Genomic DNA, 26,553 nt, shown 5'->3' on the forward strand with positions numbered 1-26,553 from the left:
CAAGTAGCATATATCCCTAAACAAACTCTTTCTCCAACCAAAATGGATCCTTGTCCGGTGGGTACCCCAGATACCACTGATGCAAAACAACTAAAACAGAGCAAAGCTCTGTCGTTTCTGGAGTTTGCTGGGTGCTTGCTGCCCTTAACAGAAGATTTCATTTATTAAGGTCACTGACAGCAGATGCACCCATCGGCTCTAATTTACAGAAAAATGTGCAGGTTTATCAGTTACTTAACTTTTAAAACCAACACTCAGTGACATTCAGCTCCATGATCTTCTGGCAAAATGTGACTTTGGCAACGCGTTCACATTCCCAGCTCATAGAAAATTGTTAGAGAAGGAGCAGTGTTGTCACAGTATTTTTTCATTCTGAAGTAAGACAATAGCCAGAAGAGAGCAAAAATGACAAGATTCCAGCATTTTCACTTTTAACTTTGATCATTTGAGGGTAGAATTGCCCGTCAGATAACTCTGTCGACACCCCCGTTGCCTGCCCACCAGATTTCATCGGTAACAGCCATCTTATAAATGCATTTATGCATCTGATTTTTAGCAAGTAAACAAGCCGTGCATTAGGATGACGGAAACCTACAAGAAATAAGCATCTTGGACAATCTTGGAAGCTTTGAGCGCTGACTCGGAGAAAAGTCATTTTGCTTTGTCTCTGCAACTTGGCATTTGGGTTTTGCTTGGTGCTGCTTGGCAGTTAAGCCAAGGGGAAGAAGAGAAAGGAAAGGGCATTGCTGTTTATTTTGAAACAGAAGGAATGACCATAGATGCCAGTAGCGTAGATGCTTCCATTCTTTGACACCTCATCCTCATTCGGGGATGCTTCTGTACAAAACAGCTGTTCCACACAGGAGCGAGGCTGGCTCAGACATCATTGGCTGAGGAGGAAGCAGTCCGTTCAACTGGGGTGAAAGAAAGGGAACCTGTCCGTTCTGAAAAACAGTGTGGTATCTTTTTTAAAAAATTCTAAACATATATCAACCATTAACCCAGCAATTGCACTCCTGAGCCATTATCCCAGAGAAACAAAAATATATCTTTAGACAAAAATCTTTACATAAATGCCTATAGCATTTTTGCCTATAACAGCCCTGAACTGGAAACAACCTATAAACAAACAATGGTACATCCATACCAGCATGAAAAAAGGAATGAATTTGTGATACCCACAACCTGGATGAATCTCAAGGGGATTATGCTGAACGAAAAGAAAAAAAAAAAAAAACAGTCTAAAAAGGTTACCTACTGCATGATTACATTTATGTAACATTCTTGAAATGACAAAATTATAAAAATGGACGGGATGCCAAGATTAAGGAAAGGGTAGTGGCCAGAGGGAAGTGAATGTAGCTATGAAAGTGCAACCGTAGATCCTTACACTGATGCAAACCTTGTCCATTGACATTGACTGTATCAATGTCAGTATCCTAACTGATAGTTAGGATAGTGATATTCTACTAGAGTTTTGTAAGATGTTACCATTGGGGGAAACTAAGTACTTTACCGTGGATCTCTTTGTATCATTTCTTACAATCGCCTTTGAATTTATAATTATCTCAAAAGAAAAAGTTCACTTAAAAATTAAATAAATTTTAAAAATTGTTTCAAAAAGAAAGGGAACCTGTGACCAGGGCAGTATAAACAGACTTAGGACAAGCACAGGTTTGTGAGTGCTGACGGCTCCCAGGGTCGAATACACACCCACCTGCATGTGTGTGTGTGTGCGTGAGTGTGATGCACGGAACTACAAATCGTGTGCTACACGTGTCCTTCCCCTCCTCACCCCACACAAACCAGGAAGCCCCTTAGCTCATTGTGGCTACGCAGGGGACCTCCACTTGCTGTCATCCGGAGCTCTGTTGTGCGTGACCTTGTTTCGCGTGTCATGCCACGTGCCGGGATGCCCATCCTCAGAATGGCCATCTCCTGGGGTAGGGTCTTTATTCTCACGGGAGAAAGGTTTTAACCCCTCTGTTCACAATCTCCCTAGAGTCCCATGTGGAGCATTTCCTAATCCAAAGGGCGATATCCATTTGTCTTTCTCTCTTCTTCATTTGCTGCTTGGCAGGTCTACGCGGTGCTGGAGGTGAGGTCACTGGCCAGGGTCTGATCTTCCCGTGCCCACTGTCTAAAGGGTCACCCATCTGCTGTTTAGCATCAGCTTCTCATTCTGCTCTTAAAGCAGCCTAGGGAGAGGCTGGAGGGCTTGCGCTTGTTTTAGGAGGGGGAAGAATGATCTCCAGGTCGACGGTTGCTTAACCGCTGCAGATCAACTCTGCAAAGCCTATTAAGTCTCCGATGCTGTCTACACGGCAGAATCAGACATCTACACACTTGGGCTGCCTCCTGAAGTCTGATACTTGAACCCCGTGCCCACTGACCATGAACCCCTCCACCATGTTTATTGGGCTTCTTTACGTGGATCTTTTTAAAGAGGAGAGAAATGGAATCCTAACCTAGAGGCAATGTAAGAAAGTGTGGTAAAGACAAAGGCATGTTATGGCCACAGGGGACAGAGAGAGTAGAGCCATTTAATTGGCCCCCTTCACCGCACTTGTATAGGTGGCGGTGTTGAAGTTCTTTTCTGCTCTATTCCTCCGTGACCCCTGCCCCATCCATTTGTCCACCGAGGTGACACATCCCTCACTTGCTGTAGTGAGTCCTGGGCTCTGCTCTCAACGGCATCCATTTTATGTATTTACTTATTTATTTATCTTTTATTGAAGTATAGTTGATTTACAATGTTGTGTTAATTTCTGCTGTACTGCAAAGTGATTCATATATATATATATGTATGTATATATATATATATATATATATATTCTTTTTCGTATTCTTTTCCATTATAGTTTATCACAGGAGATTGAATACAGTTCCCTGTGCTCTACAGTAGGTCCTTGTTTATCCATTCTCTGTATACTAGTTTGCATCTGCTAATCCCAAACTCCCAGTCCATCCCTCCCACATCCCATTCCCCTTTGGCAACCACAAGTCTGTTCTCTGTGTGACTCTGTTTCTGTTTTGTGGATATATTCATTTGTGTCATTTTTGTAGATTCCACATATAAGTGATATACATTTGTCTTTCTCTGTCTGACTTACTTCACTTGGTATCACAATCTCTAGGTCCATGCATGTTGCTGCGAATGGCATTACTTCATTCTTTTTTATGGCTAATATTCCATTGAATATACGTGCCACATCTCCTTTATCCATTCCTCTGTCAATGGACACTTAGGTTGCTCCCATGTCTTGGCTATTGTAAATAGTGCTGCAATGAACACTGGCGTGCATGTATCTTTTTGAATTATGGTTTTCTCAGGGTATATGCCCAGTAGTGGGATTGCTGGGTCACATGGCAGCTGTATCTTTAGGTTTTTAAGGAACCTCCATACTGTTCTCCATAGTGGCTGTATCAATTTACATTCCCACCAACAGTGCAGGAGGGTTCCCTTCTCTCCACACCCTCTCCAGCATTTGTTATTTGTAGACTTTTTAATGATGACTGTCCTGGCCAGTGTGAGGTGATACCTCATTGTAGTTTTGATTTGCATTTCTCTGATAATTAGCAATGTTGAGCATCTTTTCATCTGCCTGTTCACCATCTGTATCAACTGCATTAATTTTCAATGCTTTGCTCTTGCAGATGAATCTTTATCTTCCAAAGTGCAATTGTTTTCTCCATTAACCTATTCTTGATTTTATATGTGTGCATCAGGTACGCACATCTGGAGAGCTTAACGTAAATCGGGGTATCAGAAAATCCAATGATAGGGCAGCAAGAATAAAGGAAATGTATATATGTTTTCTATATATAGAATGGGAAGTTTCTATATAAGGGAAGTTCTCTTCCCTTCCTGTGTGAGTTTCCAGTGAATCTGTATTTGTGACAAAATAGTAAATTCTCTGCAGAAAGAAGTTTTTGCAACCTTAGCTCAGAGATGCAAGCATGAAGGGGAGGGCAGTTAGGGTGGGGAGAGAGTGCTGGAACAGGACCAGTGCAGGTCTGCTGATCCAGACTTTTCGCTGTAAGATTTAGTTGGAAATTCATTGTGTAGAACATTGATTTTCATTTTCTAAATTAATTTATCTTACATATCACTAACCTCTGGGTTTCATAAACTCTATAACCACGTTACCATTTTTGCAGACCCTGAAGCTTAATTTCACGTTCTCGGGCCTGGGATGTATATTATTTTACCTTGAATTTACCTCTCAAATTAAAGCGAGTAGTTTTTAACACTCTTTCGTAAATCATTTCCCTAAAGATAGTACCCTAAATTATTGAAGAGAGAAGTTGCACAATCAATCCAAACAGGATTAATAAAATTTCTGGTTACAAAACAACAACATTTATTGACTCACAATAGCTAAACTCTAAAAGCCTTTGGTATATCCTAGTCACTTATTTAACATCTGCCACAGGTTGTTTAGTTGACTCTCCACAGCTGTGCTATGCGAGATTTTCGTCACTGTTGCAGGTGAGAAAGTGAAGTCTGACAAAGGTGACTTGTGTAAGATTTGCATAGCCACTTCTAGGCTACACTGCTTCTCAGGAGCCTGGAAGGATTTCTGGTTTGTTGGATTAATTGAGACAGTAGGTTTGTCTCTTCTCCAGCTGCAGCTCAATATCAGAAAACAGACAACCCAATTAAAAAATGGGCGGAAGACCTAAATAGACATTTCACCAAAGAAGACATACAGATGGCCGAGAGGCACATGAAAAATGCTCAACATCGCTAATTATTAGAGAGATGCAAATCAAAACTACAATGAGGTATCACCTCACACCAGTCAGAATGGCCATCATCAAAAAAATCTACAGGGACTTCCCTGGTGGCGCAGTGGTTAAGAATCCACCTGCCAATGCAGGGGACACGGGTTTGAGCCCTGGTCCGGGAAGATCCCACATGCCACAGAGCAACTAAGCCTGTGCACCACAGCTACTGAGCCTGTGCTCTAGAGCCCGCGAGCCACAACTACTGAAGACTGCGTGCCACAACTACTGAAGCCCACGTGCCCAGAGCCTGTGGTCCACAAGTAGAGAAGCCACCACAATGAGAAGCCTGCACACGGCAACAAAGAGTAGCCTCCGCTCGCCGCCACTAGAGAAAGCCCGTGCGCAGCAACAAAGTCCCAACGCAGCCCAAAATAAATAAGTAAATAAATAATAATTTAAAAGAAAAGAAAAAAAAAAAGACAAGACTGTTTGGACCAATGGCCTCCAATGGTTTTCATGCAGCTTCTGTATCCTAGGAGTCCCTCCGTTCCTGTGTTCTTGAGTTTGCCTTGTACACTTTAGACATGGCTGCGTTTGAAATTAAACAGCAGGTTCAGAGAACAGGAGGATGTAGATGTGGGTATCACAGGGCTGTTTTGGGTAATACTTCCTCCACCTTCAACCTCTTCCAATTAGCACATTTAATTTGCTAGTTAGATATTTCTAGGCAGAGCGAGAAAAGGTAAATTGGGATTTGGGAGATGGGGTTAAAGCAACGTTCAAATGATATTCCACTGAGGACCAGTATATATATATTTGAAAGGTGAGGTCAAAACGTGGGGCCAGAAGTAGTTTGAATACCTGTTGCTTTTGAGTCATGACCCAGGGAGGGCTCGTCAGAATGTCAAATGCAGCAATCCCCCTGAGTAGATGGATTGCACCTGCTGGAATTAGTTGAATTAACCAATCAGATGAAATGACGTCATGTATTTACAGTAGTCAGCATGGCGTCTGGCATGCAAGAAGTGCTCAATAAATGCTAGCTGCTGTTCTTATTATTACTGTTACTGTTACTCTCACTCTCCCTTTCACAGATGGTTAAAGCATCTTTGCTTAAAATGTGTGTATGAGGCCATTACACCGAATAGAAAAATCATAGAGGAGAAAAAAGTCTATGATGGAAAAGGAGACATCTATTTGGACCATCTTGTGGGTTTAATATCATCAGTAGTATTTCACCTTCTATTTGAAATGTTCCCTTTGGACACTTCACACTTCCGAAAGAGCCCTTCTGTCAGTAGCTTTGGTGTTTAGGATCTTGTGGGCAGGCCTAAACTGCTTCTAAGAGCTTGAGCTCTCCCCATAAAGTCAACGCATCACCTCAGAGCTAGACGGATGTTTCAGGGGAGCTGCAGGCTGGTGGACTGGAGGCCCCTTGGATTCGGAACCAAACATAAGAGAGGAGCTTGGTAGGGTGTTATTGTATCCGTGTTTGAATCTGTGATTAATGCACAAGGTTTCTGCAAAGGAAAGCATAATTTTCCATTTTGTATCTTCAGCTTTATAGACGATCAAATCCAATGCAAAAAAACAAAAAACAAAAATCTAGTCCTAAAACTGAAAATGGATATGGATGGTGTAGGAGAGCGTCATAAAATAAGAGCGCTCTGAAGGGCTCGGTTTCCGGGATCATTCACCGTCCGTCGTCTCTGGATATCCTGTGCTCACAGCCCAGCTCAGGCAGGAAGTGTGAGGTGATCCCTCTTATTGCTGGAGAAGTTCTGGCCGACCTCTTTCTAGAGCTTTTCACTGGCTTCCATCACAGAAATGGCCCCATGGGCGTGCAGGCAGCGTCGTTCTCCATCACAAAGCCTGGATAACCTCCCACGGCAAGTTCAACCTGTGGTCATTCCAGAGAGCAAACGAGCTGCAAGCTTTCTTTTCTGCGAGACAGTGAAGTCCAGCAAATAGAGTGGCACAGCTGCATCAAGAGTGGGGAGACCTGTGTTCACTCCTAGCACTGTCCTGTCAAACGATTCCCTGCTGGTCTGGTTATCCGCTGCCCAGGTCAGCCAGCCCGTTGTGATGCTTGTCACCCGGGGAAGCCCTGACCACACACACCGACCACGGAGCCGCCTTCTGACTCACAGGCACACCGACTCTGGTTTTCCCCTAGACGCATGCGTGCAATGCCACGGTGCGTGCATGCGTGCACGGACACGGTGACACTCGTGTATGTGCAGGAAAGCGCTGGTGTGCTTGGTGACAATGAGGGCTATTGAGTTATTCAGATTCTCTCCAGCAAATGCAACACCCTGGAAAAAAAAACACTTATAATTTAGTGTTAATTGGAGAAGATCAGCTGAACAGAGCCACGAAAGCATCCCAGATGGTTGACAGCAGATGCCAGAGCAGGAGGTACCATCACACATTACAGCTGTGATGCGATGAGGTCAAAGATGGGCTTTATGCAGGAAACCACAGCATTACCATAACAACCAGGTACAACACCAAATAAGGATGCGTCTCCTGGAAACAGTATGAACTCACACAGGAACTAACCCAAGAAGGAAGTGAAGCCAAATCAAGGAAGGGTCATCCATACATAGGCAACATTTCCGTCTTACAGTTTCCTGTTTCTTAGTTACCCTAATAATCCTAATTCTCTATTTACTGTGTTTAGTTACCATGTATAAAAGTTATGTGTTCAGCGGTCTGCAACTCAAATCTCATTCCTGGTGTAATTCTTGAAATCTGTAAAAGGCCAACCCTCTGCTTTTATTATATGTCAGCAGGTATTAAACATGTCGTCACAGGGAAACTCTCTTCTAAAAGTATGCTCCTCAGATAGGCATCATTTAGGAGCTTTTAAGAAACTCAGGTTCTCAGACCTCACCCCAAACTTACTGAATCAGAATCTTGATTTTAGGTGGGGCAGGGGAGATAAATTAGGAGTTTGAGATTAACATATACACACTACTATATATAAAATAGATAAACAAGGACCTACTGTAGAGACAAGGGAGCTCTACTCAATATCTTGTAATAACCTAGAATGGAAAATAATCTTAAAATATATATATATAACTCAGTCACTTGCTGTACACTTGAAACTAACACAATGTTGTAAATTAAGTATACTTTAAAAAAAGCACTAAACAAATGTTGATCAAATCATTAAAAAAATATATATTTTAGCATGGTTCCCAAGGTGACAAATAAGCTTGCCAAAATTTGAAGGACACTGATATATAATAAGAACATGCTACGGAACCTATATTCTACATACAAGGTCTTGCTTATTATTTTGGTCACCCAGAAGAATGAAAAAATGCATAAAGTAGCCTAATCTGTTCCTTACTATCACATTTGCTTACTTTTCTGTCACTATTTGGAAAGTGATTAGGGATAGCTTCTAAACGCGTTTCTAATGAAGTTCTTCTGTATGCACTTAGGAGATGGGAAAGTGAGTGACATGGTAAGAGGGTGATCCCAAAATCAATGGACGTGGGTGAATCTGGTTGAATAGGAAACACACAGGATGTGGCGATGGGTGTGTTGATGTCTATTTCACCGTGGCTGCCAGGGAAGGATTTAGCCTTTGATCGAGGGCCTTCAGACAGGAAGGTTTCAGGACTCCTGCATCACAAGCTTGTGGCAGGTGTGCCTGCGTTCAGCAGAAAGGGCTCCTGACATGGTCGGAGCCTCTCCTCTCCTGCACGTTGTTGTTGTCCTTTTTAATATTTATTTATTTATTTATTTATTTGGTTTCACTGGGTCTTAGTTGCAGCAGGCATGCCCCTTAGTTCTGCTTCACCGACTCCTTAGTTGTGGCAGGTGGGTTCCTTAGTTGCGGCATGCGGGCTCCTTAGTTATGGCATGTGAACTCTTGCAGCATGCATGTTGCAGCATGCATGTGGGATCTAGTTCCCTGACCAGAGATGGAACCCGGGCCCCCTGCCTTGGGAGCGCAGAGTCTCAACGACTGCGCCACCAGGGAAGTCCTTCTTGCTCGGATTTTAGTGGAGGTGGAGGCCACCCTGGTCTCATCACTCAGGGTGTGGAAATGCAGTGCGTGTAGCAGCCTCTTGCTCCCAATTCCTAGGTCCTAAAACCATCCTGCAAGAGTTTCATTTTCAATGCTTCCTCGGAACTCCTGTCTGGGAGGCATCTGAGTGAGTCTCAGACTATATTCTGTGCAACCTTTGCATTAGATCCAAGTATAGTAGGGCGAAACACCTCATCTTCTGTTTATTTATTACAATATTTCACTTGCTACTGTCTGAAAATACCCTCGAATCAAATAACAAATGCAAAGCTTCCGAACAAACACCACCAGTTCTCCCCCACGTATCCCCCAAAAGCCAGCACATCATTTTTGTATCTTATGCATTGCAAATAAATAATCCAATCTTTTTTGGTCATATATTATTTTTCCCTTTGATGTGTAAGCTTTTGTTTGTTTTTGTTTTCGTTTTTGTGGTACGCGGGCCTCTCACCGCTGTGGCCTCTCCCGTTGCGGAGCACAGGCTCCGGACGCGCAGGCTCAGCGGCCATGGCTCACGGGCCCAGCCACTCCGCGGCATGTGGGATCTTCCCGGACCCATGTCCCCTGCATCGGCAGGTGGACTCTCAACCACTGCGCCACCAGGGAAGCCCTGATGTGTAATCTTTTGAACTTGATTTTATACTGTAGGTAACCCATATGCTTTCAAATGTCCCGTCTGTGGGATCCCTTGAGCTCCATGTGATGGAGAGGACCACGACTGGTGTTTTTGAAATCTTGACCATTTATTTTGGGAAGAAGAACAAGATCGAGTTTACCTACATTCCATGGACATTGCTCCCAGCTGGAGACATTAATCTATGTGCTCGTTGGCAGATATGTCCTGATGTTTGGCATGTTGATTACGCTTCTAATCCCACATAAGCTAAACAAAGAATTGCCTTTCCAGGGTTAATCAATGATGGCAGAATTTCTCTGTCCCACTCAGTAACTGATTCAGGAGAGCCTCGGAACATAGGGTAGAGCTCGCTTTCTGGAGCAACGCCTCACGTTTCCCACGCCGCGGGGAGAGTCATAACCACCACCAGCTGCTGCAGTTAGAAACTCTCATTTATCTTACAATCCTAGCCTCCATGGCAATACTTGACTTCCACCATTCACCTGTTGATCACAGGAAGGACTTAGCTAAAATAGCTTTAAGGGAACTTTTTAGGGTTTCCTGCGTTCCCTGGGATTACATTGAGTAGGTGGACGGTCTTCCTTAATTATTTATGGTGGGTGGCTGCTTCAGGAGATACTTTCTTTCCTTAATGAGCTCGATGTTTCCAAAAGGGTGAATAGGGACATCAAAGCATTTTGCTTCCACGTTTTGCCTGAGTCGACCTACCTTGTTGAAGAAAAAAGACAGATCTGCTGAAACAGCAAGGCTTCCATCAGGCAAGCTGATTTTTAAAAATTTTTTATTGAAGTATAGTTGATTTACAATGTGCGTGTGTGTGTGTGTATATATATATATATATATACACACACATATATATACACGTTTTCAGATTCTTTTCCATTACAGGTTATTCCAAGATATTGAATATAGCTCCCTGTGCTATACAGTAGGTCCTTGTTCCTTATCTATTTTATATATAGAAGTGTGTATCTTTTAATCTCAAATTCCTAATTTATCCCTCCCCACCTCTTCCCCTTTGGTAACCATTAGTTTGTTTTCTATGTCTGTGAGTCTGTTTCTGTTTTGTAAATAAGTTCATTTGTATCATTTTTTAGATTCCACATGTAAGCAATATCATATGGTATTTGTCTTTCTCTGTCTGACTTACTTAGTATGATCATCTCTAGGTCCATCCATGTTGCTGCAAATGGCATTATTTCATTCTTTTTTATGGCTGAGTAATATTCCATTGTGTGTGTGTATAGATATAGATATATAGATAGATAGATCACATCATCTTTATCCATCCACCCGTTGATGGACATTTGGTTGTTTCCATGTCTTGCCTGTTGTAAATAGTGCTGCTATGAACATAGGGGTGCGTGTATCTTTTCGAATTAGAGTTTTCTCCAGCTATACCCCCAGAAGCGGGATTGCTGGATCATATGGTAGCTCTATTTTTAGTTTTTGAAGGAACCTCCGTACTGTTCTCCATAGATGCTGCACCAATTTACATTCCCACCAACAGTGCAGGAGGGTTCCCTTTTCTCCACACCCTCTCCAGCGTTTGTTATTTGTAGACTTTTTGATGATGGCTGTTCTGACGAGTATGAGATGATACCTCACTGTAGTTTGGATTTTAGGCAAACTGATCGCTTAACTCAGATTTTTATCTCCGTTGTAAGAGCTGAGCTGAACTGAGCACTCCTAGTGCTGGGCTAAGAGTTTGGGATGCAATTCTCTTTCTTCCCTTATGGCAACCTCTTCTACTATTACATGTTATCGCCTCTGACTTAGAGGCAAAGAACCCCAGTGAGCAAACCAGGGACCCAGGGCTCAAACCAGTTTGGCTTCTGTCAGGACCCAGAAGCCAGAGCTTGAGCAGTTAATTCTGCATTATAGCACTTCCCTTTCACGACAGAGCTAGGATTCTGCCCAAGCGCCCGAAACCCTTCTCTCCTGTGTGGCACGCCACAGTCCTGACTCCAAAGAGTGGCTTGGCACCCGCTCGTGGTGTGAATCGATGGAATGAACAAACTCTCCAGGACCCAGCCTTCACACCTGAAGGAGGAAGGACCCTGATTTTCACAGCACCAAGTTTTCTCCTTTAGAATGACAAGTTCTCATCTTTTCCAGTGTGCTAGCTCTTGTTGTCTCTGGTTAAATAACAAAGTGCTCTTCTCGAAATGGCTTGTTTCCTGTATTTGTTTTGTTCCAGGAAGAATGTGAGAAAGCTTTGGAAATAAAGCATTTAATTTATAAGCTATCCTGCAGCCCACCATCGGTAATTCAAAACCATCATCCTACGTAAATTGGTATCATTATACCTGGAGAACGTTCTGAAAGATAATATTTGTGGACCTCTGACTTCCAATGTATGGGTCTGAAAGCAAGAATAATCCAGCAGTATTTGTTCCCACAGGAGATTTCTGGGCACAATTTTTAGAAGAGAAATATGTTAGAACTTTATAGGATCAATCTCATGAAAAATTTAATGGTTAATGGGCCCCGGGCTTTCTGAATGAGATTCTGGCATAAGACCCAAATAGTTATTAGGTACAAGGGTGCCTCTTGCAGGAGAAAAAAGAACCAAAAGGAAATCAGAAATCTGATGGTTTTCTGTGTGTAAATGCATGGTGGCCTCAGCTAGATTCTCTCGTATTAATCCCAGCCCAGTGGTGTGCAGTGATTTTGTTGAAAGGGATAAAGTTATCACTCTAGGCAATGAATCTGAAAAATTGATGGGGACAAAGAAAATATCATGTATCATGGAGCAAGTATCCTGGTCATCTGAAGCCTTGGAATTTGGAGGAAGTATCTAGGGAGGAGTGTGAAAATGGGGAAGGATGCAAGATATATTTTAGTAGAAGGAGTCTGTGTCGTAAATACAGCTGCAGCTTCGTCTGGATATGAAAACAGCCTCGAGGGGAATCTGTACCTAGGAGATGTAGCTGGCTTGAGCAAAGGCAAGGGTCACCAGGAGGCTTTGGGAACAAACGCCATCCATGACCCTCTGCGTGCCCCGGTCTTTAGCCTGTGTTTGCTAGGCTTTTGCGAACACGTGTTGAACACATGGATGAGGAAGTCTAGGAGGCAACAGTGCACTTGAAAGGCATCTTTTAAAAATTACTGGACTATTTTTTAATATGTATTTATTTTAATAATGCTTCTTTTTTAATTTTTTTAAAACTAAAAAAAATTTTTTGGCCATGTCGTGTGACTTGCAGTATCTTAGTTCCCCGACCAGGGACCGAACCCGGGCCCTCAGCAGTGAAAGTGCAGTCTCCTAACCACTGGACCGCCAGGGAATTCCCAGTAGACTTTTTTTTTTTTTTAACAGGTTTAGGTTTATAGAAAAACAGAGTAGAAAGTACAGAGAGTTTTCCTATATTCATTTCTTCTGCACACAGTTTGCCATGTTATCTCTTGTATTAGCGGGGTACATGTGTTGCTTTTGATGACCCAATATTAATACATTATTATCAATTAAAATACATGGTTTACATTAGAGTTCACCATTGGAATTGCACCTGCTGTGGGTCGGGACAAATGCGTAATGATTACAGCATCATACATGATACTTTCCCTGCCCTAAAAATCCTCTGTGCTCTGCCTCTTCTTCCCTCCCTCCCCTCCAACCTCTGACCAGCGCTGATCTGTTTACTGTCTGCCTAGTTTTGCCTTTTCCAGCATGTCATAGAGTTGAATCATGCAGTATGTAGCCTCTACAGATGGGCTTCTTTCACTTAGCCCTATGCATTTAAGGTTCTTCCGTGTCTCTTCATGGCTTGATAGCTCATTTCTTTGTATCACTGAATAATATCGCACTGTCTGGATGGACCACAGTTTATTCGTTAACCTGCTGAAGGACACCTTGCTTGCTTCCAGGGTTTTGGCAATTGTAAATAAACGTGCTCTAAATATTTACATTGTGTCCATAGAAGTTATCATGGAAGCCATATTTTTTAAAAAGGCATTTCTTCACGGCATTTTCTTCATGCTAAGATACTTCCATGTAATATATGAAAGGTGAATTTCATTTGAAATGGAGGTGCGTGGTTGTATGCCCTTTTGCAAAATACCAATTAAAACACAAGGAAGTAAAACCCTGAATGCTCTGCTCTCTGCCTAATCTGTGTTATTTTATTTGGAAATTACTATATGCACCAAAAGGGGCATTTTTTCTTCAAAGTGTTAAGTTGGCGGGGAGGGGCTTCCCTGGTGGCGCAGTGGTTGAGAGTCCACCTGCCGATGCAGGGGACACAGGTTCATGCCCCGGTCCAGGAAGATCCCACATGCCACGGAGCGGCTGGGCCCGTGGGCCATGGCCGCTGGGCCAGCGCGTCGGGAGCCTGTGCTCCTCAACGGGAGAGGCTACAGCAGTGAGAGGCCTGCGTACCGCAAAAAGAAAAAAAGTGTTAAGTGGAGGTTACATCGCCTTGTTGCTTCTTCCTCTGTGAACTCATTAAACTAATTACCATTTTCAAAGTGATAAGCCTTAAATCAGTGTCAGAGTCAAACTCCCCCAAGCCCAAGTGCGCACGTGGTTTGCTTAGCTGAACCAAATCACAGCACGATAAATGTCTGGCTGACGATGATTTATCATGGGTGACAAATCACTAAAATGGCCCCGTGCATATTATTTTTGGTCCTGAGGATGACATATATGTATATGTCATCACATATACATATACATATACATATGTATATACATATGTATATGTACATATACATACACATATGTATATGGTGTGGCTTCTAGGAATGTTTATTATATGAGTTAAAACACTGAAAAAGTTTGAATGTACTCTAGCCTGTGGCACTGCAATCAAATGGCAAGAATATGTCTGGTGACAGATGACTGGGGTCTTGCTTTCACATCAGAAATCATCTCTGCCACCTCCGTGGAGGGTTGTCTCTGTGGCCTTCTACCCCTTTTCTGGACCAAGTTGGTGAAGGTGCAACCCTGGAGTGCAGGGCCTGTCTCCACGGAGGGCATGACCTACCTGATGGATAGGATTACCCATATTCAGTTATTATTTCTGCTGCAAAGGACGCCTGGTGTCCTTTTAGAATTCCAGTTGTGTGGTTACCTACAGTGAAGAGATGGTCCCCTGTCGAGACGAGTGATGCAATAGCCACACCAAGAGGATGTGGAAAAGGTTGTATCTCACATATAATGAGGCTTTCTGGGGAAAGCAGGACAGCGTCTAGGCTGGTCTGAAGATGGCTTGAGGGAGATGGGAAAGGAGACAGATTCAGCTTTCATGGTGGGTAGGAGCTGGGGCTTGGATGTGGGTTCCCACATGGAGGTAGGAGCTGGCATAGTTTGAACCTTCCATGGGTACTGGGGGAGGGAGTCCCCAGGCTTTCTTATTAGCTTGTTGGGCACAAGTGGAAGAGGCAGAGGTGAGACTTAAAAGCTCTTAGCTGTCAAACATCAAAAAACGGAGTCAGACCCTTCAGTACCTCAAACAATAACTGCATGCATGGACTAAATTAAATTGGCAGCATGTGAATGTAGCAATCTCCGTGAAAATTGTAAATTATATACCTCTGGTCTGACCATCATTTTCTTCTGATCTGAGAGCAGGTGGTAGCTTCCTAATCAGAGAGTCCGTGTTTCAGCCCATTCTTCAATCTTCAGCTGGCTTCTGTTCTGTTTTGTTCTGTTTATTCTTATGGAAAATTTGAGGCATTCATAGAAGCAGAGAGAAAAGTGCAGTGAACTGCCATATGCCCTGGATCCACACTTAACAACTAATGAAGTCACGCCTGATTTTATTAATCCATGCTCCGTACTCACTTCCCTTCTTCCTGGATTAATTTGAACAAGACAGCAGCCATCATTATCATGTCATCCATGGGTGTTTCAGGATGTAACTCTAACTTTTTTTCCATCATGTCTTTTTTTTACTCCTCTGTGATTTTCACTGAGTTCATCCACTTAACTCTGCAGGGTTTGAGAGTTTGGGTTTTGCAGTGAGACTTAACTCTTCCTTTCTGGGTCTCTCCCTTGCTAACGGTGTGACTTTGAACAGGTTATGCATCTTTTTGGAGCACTGTTGCCCTCACCTATGCAATGGAGCCAATGCTCTTTACTCGTAGGGTTCAGTATGATGTAATCAAGAGAACATGGAATAAAGTCCTCTGCAGGCAGAGTATTCAACAAATGATACCCATTACTCTCATTGTTGACCATGGTATCATTATTATTTTGAAGGGTTGCTTTATGGGGGTTAGTATACAATGTGAAGTATGGGGAAAGAAGATGAGGAAAAGAAAAAGGAAAGTGTGAGGAATATTTATTTTCATGATGGACAGTTTTAGACCTGGGTATCTATGGTAAGTATGAAAAAGGTCATTCATCATAAAATAGTTTTAGAGATGTTTGTTTGTATAAGAGGAACAGTGATGATTTAGTTCTTTCCAGTCAATAAGGAAAACCAGTAGACTTCATTATAGCCTCAGGCCAGTGGGTGATTGCAGCAATTTGGCTTCTCTCTTCCGGCATCTTCCTCCAAGGGGCTCGTGATCTGTGAGCCTGATTCTTCTAGAATCCTTTATCAGGTCTCCCTACAGGGTCACCCCATGATGCCTAGACGTTCAAATGATGCTTGTAGATGATACTTAATTCACTGACTGCATCTTCTCATTGTCTCTGCCAAGAGCCCGGCCACTGTGGCTCCTTCTGATTCTGCTGCATCCCCTGTTGGGATCAGCACAGGAGAGCTCAGTGTGTAAGACCATCTCCTTCTCGCCATGAGAAATTAACAGACAGGTCGATGAGGGCAAATCACCTCCCTTACTTTTGTAAAGATTGCACTGTTTTAACACTGAGTGTTTTCTCCCCTTCAGGGCAGATCTTGGATGTTCTAGATGAGTTGAAACTGGCTAATAACACCCTGGTCTACTTCTCCTCGGACCAAGGAGCACATGTAGAGGAGGTGACTATCAAAGGGGAAGGTCACGGAGGCAGTAACGGAATCTATAAAGGTGAGAAATCTGTGCAGGTGGGAAATGGCACGGTGTCAGCTCTGTGCTCTGCCTGCCCCCCGCAGCTTACCCCCTCATCACCTTCTCCTGGACCTTGGAGCTGTGGTGCTATTCTTCTGCCACTTGAAACATACAGGGCTTTATTGGTCACAGGCATTGAAAACTCAGATGGCCAAAGTGACCATTTCCGCTACGGTCCCCCCAGAACTTAAAAGCACGCATTCTGTGTCCAGACATTAAAATGAGGGTGTTTTCCCCCTAAATGTAAATTCAGCCCCATATGTGTAGTTGGTTCAAACAAGACCCCTTACACCCTCCCCCCACGACCTCTACAACTACAGTTGCTTTAAGCCTGGAAGTTTGTGTTGATTTGTTACAGCAACAATAAAAAGCTATTAACTTGTAGTTGGGCATCAGAAGTTTGAAATGGGTCTCACTGGTCTAAAATCAAGATGGTAGCAGGACTGCATCTTTCTGGAGGCTCCAGGGGAGAATCCATTTCCTTGCCTTCTCCAGCTTCTGGAGGTGGTCACTCTCCTTGGCTCGTGGACCCTTTCTTCCACCTTTAAAGCCACCAATGCAGTGTCTTCAAACCTTCCTCTCTGTCTCTCTCTCTCTCTGACCTCTGCTTCCATAATTCCATCTCTTTCACTTACTCTAACTTTCTTGCCTGCAATTTTAAGGACCCTTGTGATTATGTCAGGCTCACCCATGTAATCCAGAGTAATTTTTCCTATTTCTAGACCCTTAATCACATCTGCAGAGTCCCTTTTGTCATGGAAGGTAACCTAGTCACAGTGTCCGGGGATGAGGATATTGACATCTTTGTGGGTCACTATCCTGCCTATCTCCATATGCTACAGCATTGTGGGCTGATGCTTCCTTCCTGACAGAGCATTAGCTAAGCCACCACCAAGATGGATCAGGCTACTTGTCACTGGGGATATTAGATAAGACCCATCTGCTGACCCCAAGTCGCTTATACAACATACACTCTGCGAATATGAGACATAGATACCTGGTTTTATTTTCATGATGGACAGTTTTAGACATGGGTAAATGTGCCCATTTCACAAAGACTTAGGTGAGATACCTCAGAGGGCATATCCGTGCTAAGGGTTAGGACACCACCCGAATCTGCAGTGAATGTGGATTGGATGTAACATGGGGGAGGATGATTAGAGGTGACCATGCAAAAGGCAAAGCAAGGTGTCCCAGACAGTAGGGGCTGCTGAATAAAGCAAGATGAGTGACACATAGGAAAGCGCATTGAATTTTGCTCCCTAAAGCCATGAGGTGCTTTATTCCCCTTTCATTATTCTCTCACATGGATGTTTCACAGATTCCCAGGGACTCAGGAAATCAGAGTTTACCTACAGAGATATGAAATGCTAATCTATGGAGTGCTTTCATCCGTCAGTTTACAAAACCCTGATTGAGCTGTGTATCTGGCACTGGGTTAGAGGCAACAATACGGTCCCTGCCCTAAAGGAGCCCATGGTCAATGGGTTGGGTAGGTGGGTGGATGGTTGGTTGGGTGGATGGTTGGATGTTTGGTTGGGTAGATGGCTAGTTGGTTGGGTGGGTGGGTGGTTGAGTGGGTGGATGGTTGGGTGGTTGATTGGGTGGTTGGTCGGTTGGGTGGGTAGGTGGGTGGCTGGTTGGTTGGGTGGATGCTTAGTTGGGTAAATGGCTGGTTGGTTGGGTGGGTGGTTGGTTGAGTGGGTGGATGGTTGGCTGGGTAAATGGCTGGTTGGTTGGGTGGGTGGTTGGTTGGGTGGTTGATTGGGTGGGTGGTCGGTTGGGTGGTTGATTGGGTGGGTGGTCAGTTGGGTGGGTAAGTGGGTGGCTGGTTGGTTGGGTGGATGGTTGGTTGGGTGGGTGGTTGGTTGAGTGGGTGGATGGTTGGGTGGTTGGCTGGGTAAATGGCTGGTTGGTTGGGTGGGTGGTTGGTTGGGTAAATGGCTGGTTGGTCGGGTGGGTGGTTGGGCGGGTGGGTGGTTGGTTGAGTGGGTGGATGGTTGGGTGGTTGGCTGGGTAAATGGCTGGTTGGTTGGGTGGGTGGTTGGTTGGGTGGTTGATTGGGTGGGTGGTCACTTGGGTGGTTGATTGGGTGGGTGGTCAGTTGGGTGGGTAGGTGGGTGGATGGTTGTTGGGGTGGGTGGATGGTTGGGTGGGTGGTTGGGTGGGTAGATGGTTGGATGGTTGGTTGGGTCAGTGGCTGGTTGGGTGGGTGGGTGGTTGGGTGGTTGATTGGGTGGGTGGTCGGTTGGGTGGTTGATTGGGTGGGTGGTCAGTTGGGTGGGTAGGTGGGTGGATGGTTGTTTGGGTGGGTGGCTGGTTGGGTGGGTGGTTGGTTGGGTCAGTGGCTGGGTGGGTGGGTGGTTAGTTGTTTGCGTGGGTGGTTGGGTGGGGGTCGTGGGAGGAAGCCTGAGGAGGCCCATGCGATTTGACAAGGGTGTCGACATTCTTGGTACAAGATGCCAGTGGTGCATACAGCAAGGAGAGCCTCACTCGGCCAGCAGGGCCCCAGAAATGTTCCCAAAGGAAACCAGGCTGGGAAGGAGGTAGCCAGGGTGTGCTTGAGCTCTTATCCTTCTACCTCGAGCTCTTTCCACTCTCCCAACCACATACCCTCCTCAGTAGAGCTGGGATGAGGAGAGAAGCACATGGCTTACTCTGCAAACTGGCAGGAATGGGGTAACACCAGATCACACCAGTCCTGAACCAAACAGACGGCGAAAAGGCAGTCTGTCACCCATCCCGATGGCAGCACGTGGCCTGTGAAACCTTATACTTCTACTTACATCCTCGACATGCACATCTGAGACCTTTCAAATTCTGAGCACTGGGGGGCCGGGACCTTTGTTTACACCTTCGGTTACCTGGAACCCAGGAGGGAAGGATTCCTGTTCAGTGCGGGTCTGGACAACCTCGCTGGATGTTCATACCACTTCCTTTGCTTGTCATCGTTCCCTCCCCAGTGCAGGACACACGACTGATACTCAGCACGGGTGAAATGACTGAGCAGGTGTCTCTACTCGGAACAGGATTAACCCACTCTTTCAGCCAGCCCTCCTCTATTCAGTCTTATTTTCGAGGAGCGAGAAGTGAAAGTATGTATTCCTGTAAAGTAAGATGAGGTGCTTTCGTCGTATTTCCTTGAAGTTATGGACTGTGTGCGGAGAGTTGTTTTTATGTTATTTTATACATGATAGTGTCTCTCGAGATGGAGTCACAGACTGCATTTCATGCACTGGCTCCCCCATCCATTCATTCCCCCGGTGAGGGTCTGTTAGGTTCCAAATTTGCTTAGTGGCTGCTGCCGAGACGTGTACATAAATCACAGTAATAGAAGTGGTTAGCAAGTAATACGTTATTTAAGAAAGTCACATATATGGTGCGACAGAGCTTTGGTTCAGGGACAGGTGACCAGATGACCACCAGCGATGAACCTGAGGGAGCCTGATGATCAAAAGAAGGAGATGTATTGGCATTTTGCGTCGATGGCTGACTCTTCAGAGACATAAGTGGATGGTGAGGATGAGTCAGAAAGAGAGTGTCCAAGGCCTGAATGATGCCTTGGAACTGTGCTTCTCATACAATCTGAAGAGCAGGCTCACAGCTGCTCCCTGTTTTTTTGTTTTTTTGAGAAACATATTGGACGTGTTAGACATACTTTGTTTGAATGCTAGAACTACCATCGGTGTCTGACACTGCATTAATAGCTCAGCCACCACTCTGTTGCAAAGCATTATCCCTTTGTCAAGTTTAGTTGAAATCAAGTTCCCAGTGAAACATTGTTAACGGTATGATGCTCAAAAAAAAAAAGATGCGGCTTCCTTCTAGCTATGGGGAATGACCAAAGACTTCTCAGTGTCAAGACGCCTTGTTTTCTAAAGCTGTGAACTTGCATGCACTCCTATGATTTATGCAAACACAGAGAAAGCACACCGTTTGAGCTCACTGATCGAAAGAGCATCCTTTCAGAACAATCCTGATTTGCAGTCTTCATCAGAACTGCTCCAAAAGATCTATACTTCCTCACATGGCCTTCTCTTCTCTAGTCACATCCCATCCTGCCTCACTCTACTAAGGGCACTCCTACTGTCACTTAGGGGACCCCCGAGATAATCCACGATAATCTCCCCATCACACCATCAGTAATGTAATCATATCTACAAAGTCCCTTTTTCAGAAAACAAGGTACAATTCAAAGGTTCCAAGGATTCCAACATGGACATCTTTAGGGGTCATTATTCAGCCTTCCCCTAAAAAAAGAAAAATCTATACTATTTGAGCTCAGTGGTCCCTCTGTATTCCTCAGTCTGTTTCACTAATGAAATCTACGGACCACCTTGGTAGAATGGCTGTGATTAAATCACGACACAGAGTTCAACAGCTAATCCCTTTTAATCGGAAGAACATTAGATTCTGCTGTAGTCTGCATTTCAAAAAATTAATTAAATTTTGTGGGGTTGAGGGGATAGTGACACTACTAGTTTTTTCTCTCTCTCTTTTTTTTCTAATTGAAATATAGTTGATTTACAATGTTGTGTTTGTTTCAGATGTACAGCAAAGTGATTCATTTATACACACACATATATCTATTTTTTTCAGATTCTTTTCCCTTACAGGTTATTACAAAATATTGAGTATAGTCCCCTGTGCTATACAGTAGGACCTTGTTGATTATCTATTTTTTTTAACTTTTTTAAAAAACTGATTTATTTTATTTATTTATTTTTGGCTGCACTGGGTCTTCGTTGCTGCGTGCGGGCTTTCTCTAGTTGCGGTGGGCGGGGGCTACTCTTCATTGCGGTGCACGGGCTTCTCATTGCGGTGGCTTCTCTTGTTGCAGAGCATGGGCTCCAGCAGTTGTGGCACGTGGGCTCAGTAGTTGTGGCTCACGGGCTCTAGAGCGCAGGCTCAGCAGCTGTGGTGCACAGGCCCAGTTGCTCTGCGGCATGTGGGATCTTCCCAGATCAGGGCTCGAACCCATGTCCCCTGCATTGGCAGGCAGATTCTTAACCAGTGCGCCACCAGGGAAGCCCTGTTTATCTATTTTATGTAAAGTAGTGTGTATCTGTTAATCCCAAACTCCTAATTTATCCCTCCCCCACTTTCCCCTTTGGTAACCATAAGTTTGTTCTCTGTATCTGTGAGTCTGTTTCTGTTTCACAGATAAGTTCATTTGTGTCATGTTTTAAATTCCATATATAAGTGATATCATATGGTATTTGTCTTCCTCTGTCTGGCTTCACTTAGTATGATAATCTTCAGGTCCACGCATGTTGCTGCAAATGGCATTATTTTATTCTTTTTTATGGCTGAGTACTATTTCATTATACACATATATCACATTTTCTTTTATCATTCACCTGTCGATGGACATTAGGTTGTTTTCCATGTCTTGGCTATTGTGGCTAGTACTTCTATGAACATTGGGGTGCATGTATCTTTTTGAATTACAGTTTTGTCTGGATATAGGCCCAGGAGTTGGATTGCTGGATCATATGGTAGCTCTATTTTTAGTTTTCTAAGGAACATCCAGACTGTTCTCCATAGTGGCTGCACCAAAGTACCTTCTCACCAACAGTGTAGGAGGGTTCCCTTTTCTCCACACCCTCCCTAGCATGTAATATTTGTAAACTTATTTTCACCTTTTCCCTAAAATATCCTCCCTTAGCTGGGACCAGAAAAACTTCCCTAAGATTTTCTTAGAGTTTCCATCCTCTTCCTCACAGCTGAAAATTCCCCGAAGTCTCGGATGAGAACATCGTACTCCTAGCTCTGGCTTCCTTTTCATTCCTCTCCCAAGTCAAGGTCACCCAGCAGGAGACTCCCCCCTCAACCCCCCGCCTCCCTTTTACTCTGCGTAAAGGCAAGTAATAAATGTCAATGGAGTGGGTAAATTAACTCTATAGATGGCTTCTGCAGAAGCATTGGTTGGGTGTGAGGGCTGAAAATCATATTTTCCTGAGCGTTCATGAACGTAGACTTTCTCCACGTGCAGAGAAATGCTTTCCGAATTCCCTGATGCCTGCAAGGAAGGCACTGCAGTTTTCCTTGCAGTGCAAATTCCAAAAGCCACTGGTTGGCTGGAGTCTATGTGGCTTAGGAGTTGCTTCTTACGGTCACTGAGTTTGGCGGCTCTTTGCCTCAGGCAGTCACACGGCTTTCAGAGCAATGGATGCTTTTGTTGGAGAAAAAAAAAAAAAAAAAAACCCAGCAAGAGGCTCTGGTAGTTTATTGCGGGGTGGTTACATTCAGGTTCATTCTTCAGATTTTAGCAAACATTTTCATCAGCTCCCCAAGAGAGGGCAAAGCTGTCTGGTCTTGCTGGTATCAGGACTTGTGTGCCAGGAGGCATCCCCCAGGCTTCCCCAGGCTTTTCCTCTTTGAAAGAAGCTCACATGTTATCCTCACCTAGCAGTTCATTCCTTCAGTTAAATTCCACTGAGAAGCACGCATATTGAACCTCCATAGTATGGCAGGCTCGGGGCTGGCTTCTAGGACATGACGACAGCGAATATAGGGTCCCCAGCCTCTAGTAGCTCATATTCTTTGGTTGAGATGGACATCTAAGGAGATGGTTTCAGAATAACAAACTAGAAAGGAAGCTCTGAGAAGGGACGATTAGACGTTGTTCCCCCAACCTGGGAATTCAGAGAACTTCCCAGGAGACGTGGACCTTTTGCAGGCTGATGCTTGGGAGTGTTGGCTGGGAGAGGAGAGGTGGAGAGTTCATTCCAGGCAGGAGTGAGATGCTTTACAGGGAACAAAAAAGCAGCTCAAGGTTGCTATAAGAGATGAAGGTGTCAACAAGGGATACTGGGCGATGTAGCTGATGAAAGGTACCCTACATCCACGTTAGTGTGTCTGATAGAATGAAGTAGATAGATAGACAGACAGATAGGGATGGATAGATAGATAGATAGATAGATAGATAGATAGATAGATAGATATGATGCATGGATGGATGGATGGATAGACATAGGTAGGTAGGTAGGTAGATAGATAGATAGATAGCTACCTAGATAGATAGATAGATAGAGATAGATGAACAGACATAGGTAGATAGATAGAAATATGTGTATATATATTGTGTGTTTATATATATTTGTATATATGTGTGTGTGTGTGTGTGTGTGTGTGTATACATATATAGTTATTGCCATTTGGGTAGTAGTTAAAATTGGAGGTCGAGAATATCACTCAAATCCACTCTAAGGAAAGGGTAAAGCAGTGAGAATAAGGATGAGGTGAGGGGTAACATAAGATGTCTCATGTGTTTGGCTGGTGTGATTGGGTAGATAGAAGTACTTTGAGGATTTACGACTCCCAGGCAGCAACTTGGTTCCCTTGTCTTTAGAATTTGAATAATAGGATTGTTATTATAGGAACATCGTAGAAGACTGTTGAGATGACTAAGAAGTCAGTACTGCAAAGTGTGTCCTCAGTGCCCTTAGTGAGGGCAAGGAATACTGTCGTCTGCCAGAGTGCAAGAACTACGATCCAGACGTATTCTACTCACATCTGTATTCTTAGAAGCTGGAATAGTGCCTGACATATTGTAAGAAATTATTTTTGAGTGAATATGTAAATGAAAAACCACTTGAGCTTAGGTTTGAAGGATCAGTGGTTTAACTCAATGAAGTGGGCAGTGAATCAACGTGCTTGTATTGGTAAACCCATTGGTATTGGTGATTGATTAGATATTGGGTTTGAGGGAAGGGAGGACGTCAAAGCTGTCTCTTCCATGTTTGGCTGGTATGATTCGCTAGACAGAGGTTCCCTTTAGGAATTAGGACTCCTGGGCAGAGACCTGTATTGGGTTGGTGTATGGGATCCTTTAGTGTAAGAAGAGAAGAGGGTCAGGGACCAAGCCGAACATAAAAGGTGATACGGGAGATGATGATCCAACAAAGGAGATACGGAGAGAGTGACAGGGGAATAAGAAGAAAACTGGGGGCAGGGGCGGGGAGGGAAGATCCAGGGAAGAATATGGTTTGTAGAAATGGATGCTGATAAACAGTCAAGTAGAATGTAGACCCCAAGGATCCATTGTGTATATTATACATGTGATGTTCCTATGAGTATTTTCGGTGGAGAGTGAGGGGCAGAGGCTGGCTGGATAGAAGGGGGCCGGAAGGTGAGCAGTTTCTCAGATTCTTTTCAGAAATGTGTCTGTGCAGGGAGATGGGCTGTGAAAGGGGTTGTTTGTCATGGGGAAGGTTGGAGTGTATTTCATTCTCTCAAGTCAGCTTCAGTAGACGGATTGTGAAGGTACAGGGGACACCTGAGAATGTCAGATTTCTGAGAAGATGGTGGGAAATGAGACCCAACATGTAGGAGGATTGATCTTTGCCAGGAGGAGGGACCTTGTCTAGTCTGGCAGGGAATGCGGAGAGCCGATGCTGGTGCAATGAGAAGGGATAGTGGCTGGAATTTGAAGGTGTTCCCAAATGAAGCCTTCTGTTTCCTCTCTGCAGAAGGAAACAGAGTTACCTACTGAAGGCGGGGTAGGGCAGGGCATGGGGGTGACAAGTAGTATTCTGGGGGAGGGTTGACATGCCAGCTGCAGGTGGGGAACACTGGATTCCAGAAACAGGAAGGGACCCCATTTGGTCACGTTAACCAGATGTGCAAAGTTGAGAAGATCTCGATTTACAGAGAACAGATAGATATTTTCATTGAGGGCTGGCATCGTACTGGGAAGGCACAAACATGTGTCAGAGGTTCTCTGGGATCCAGTCTTCTGGCAAGAATGTGATGGAAATGGTATATTGCATGATTGAGCTGGTCATCGGGACCACATAGGATAAAGTTAGCAAACGTCCCGAAAATTGAAGTGCTATTTGGAACAATTGGGACTGTCCACTTAAGTAGAAAACTGAACTACTGAATGATCGCAGTCCTCGACGAGATGACTGCATTGGGTTTTCTTGGGCAAAACGTGTGACCGTGGTACGACAGGGTTCGATATTGCAGAGTTTGGGCCCAAGGCTGAGAAAGCTGTATTGGTAAGCAGAGGTTTGTGGTTAGATAATAGAGTGTTTGGATCACTCACTTTTGAGACAGAGCAGGTGGGAGTGATGTGGTCTGTGGGTGACGGAGGCCAAGGTTGCCTGGAGGGGCATATGGTTGGGGATGTGACATCGGTGGATAAACTGAGGTCTGGGAGGGCAGGGCGTTGATGTATTTCGTGCTAATCGAGCTCATTTTCCTGGACGGAATGCACAGTGAGACTAAGAAGATGAGCTTGTTGGGTAAGACTCTGGAGGAGAGAACTTTCGGAATGCAACAGGTTAGGGAAATGAAAAAGCCTAGCAAAGTTAAGGGACCAAAAGAGGTTGGAAACAGGAGTTTATAACCACTCCCATCTGTAAGGTTCTCTTTTTTGTTTCCCCCAGGAATACTCTGCATCAATTCATCCATTCTTTCGTTCATTCACTGCATATATTGGACCTTCTCTATTTGGAAGGTATTACGCTGTGGACCGCAGTTGATTCAACAGTCGATTAGAGTTTCTTCTCAAGTACTCTTGGTCCCGCTTGGAGGATGAGATGGGATCACATTGATTGTCACACATTCCATAAACGAGAACCTTGAAAAATGCCTAGGAAATGGAGAGTAGGAAGACATTACATGTGGTAGTGGTTGTAGAAGCCTTGATTAAATAGGAAGAGCGTCTTATGCAGGCTTTCGAGGGTTTATAGAAATGATTGGGGGTTGGGGGGAAATCCTGGCAGAGAAAACAGCAACAGAACTTTGCAGAAGGTGGGATAGGATGAGTTGTTTGCTGGGGTACTTAGGTGAGACTCAGCTCAAGTAAGGAACGGTATTGGCAGGGTGGGCCAGAGCCAGGATGTGGTTACTTTACATTGCAGGCTGAAGGACAGATTCTTCAGTTTTTCATTCTTGCAGAAGATATGAAGGAGTCCAATTAAGTGAAAAATTAGGGCTTCCCTGGTGGCGCAGTGGTTGGGAGTCTGCCTGCCGATGCAGGGGACACGGGTTCGTGCCCCGGTCCGGGAAGATCCCACATGTCGCGGAGCGGCTGGGCCCGTGAGCCATGGCCGCTGAGCCTGCACGTCCGGAGCCTGTGCTCCAAAACGGGAGAGGCCACAACAGTGAGAGGCCCACGTACCGCAAA

At 44.4% G+C, this 26,553-nt stretch overlaps 1 protein-coding gene across 1 annotated transcript in view; it reads left to right on the forward strand.

The window, feature by feature from the left end:
• Nucleotides 1–26,553, forward strand: part of STS (steroid sulfatase) — an 86,234-nt gene that overhangs the window by 34,608 nt on the left and 25,073 nt on the right. Inside the window, exon 6 of the mRNA XM_065900117.1 lies at nt 16,257–16,394. Within this exon, the coding sequence (XP_065756189.1) occupies nt 16,257–16,394 (138 nt within the window). The remainder of the gene's footprint in view (nt 1–16,256; nt 16,395–26,553) is intronic.

The sequence above is a fragment of the Phocoena phocoena genome, chromosome X (assembly GCF_963924675.1).
Source record: "Phocoena phocoena chromosome X, mPhoPho1.1, whole genome shotgun sequence".
Taxonomy (NCBI): Eukaryota; Metazoa; Chordata; class Mammalia; order Artiodactyla; family Phocoenidae; genus Phocoena; species Phocoena phocoena.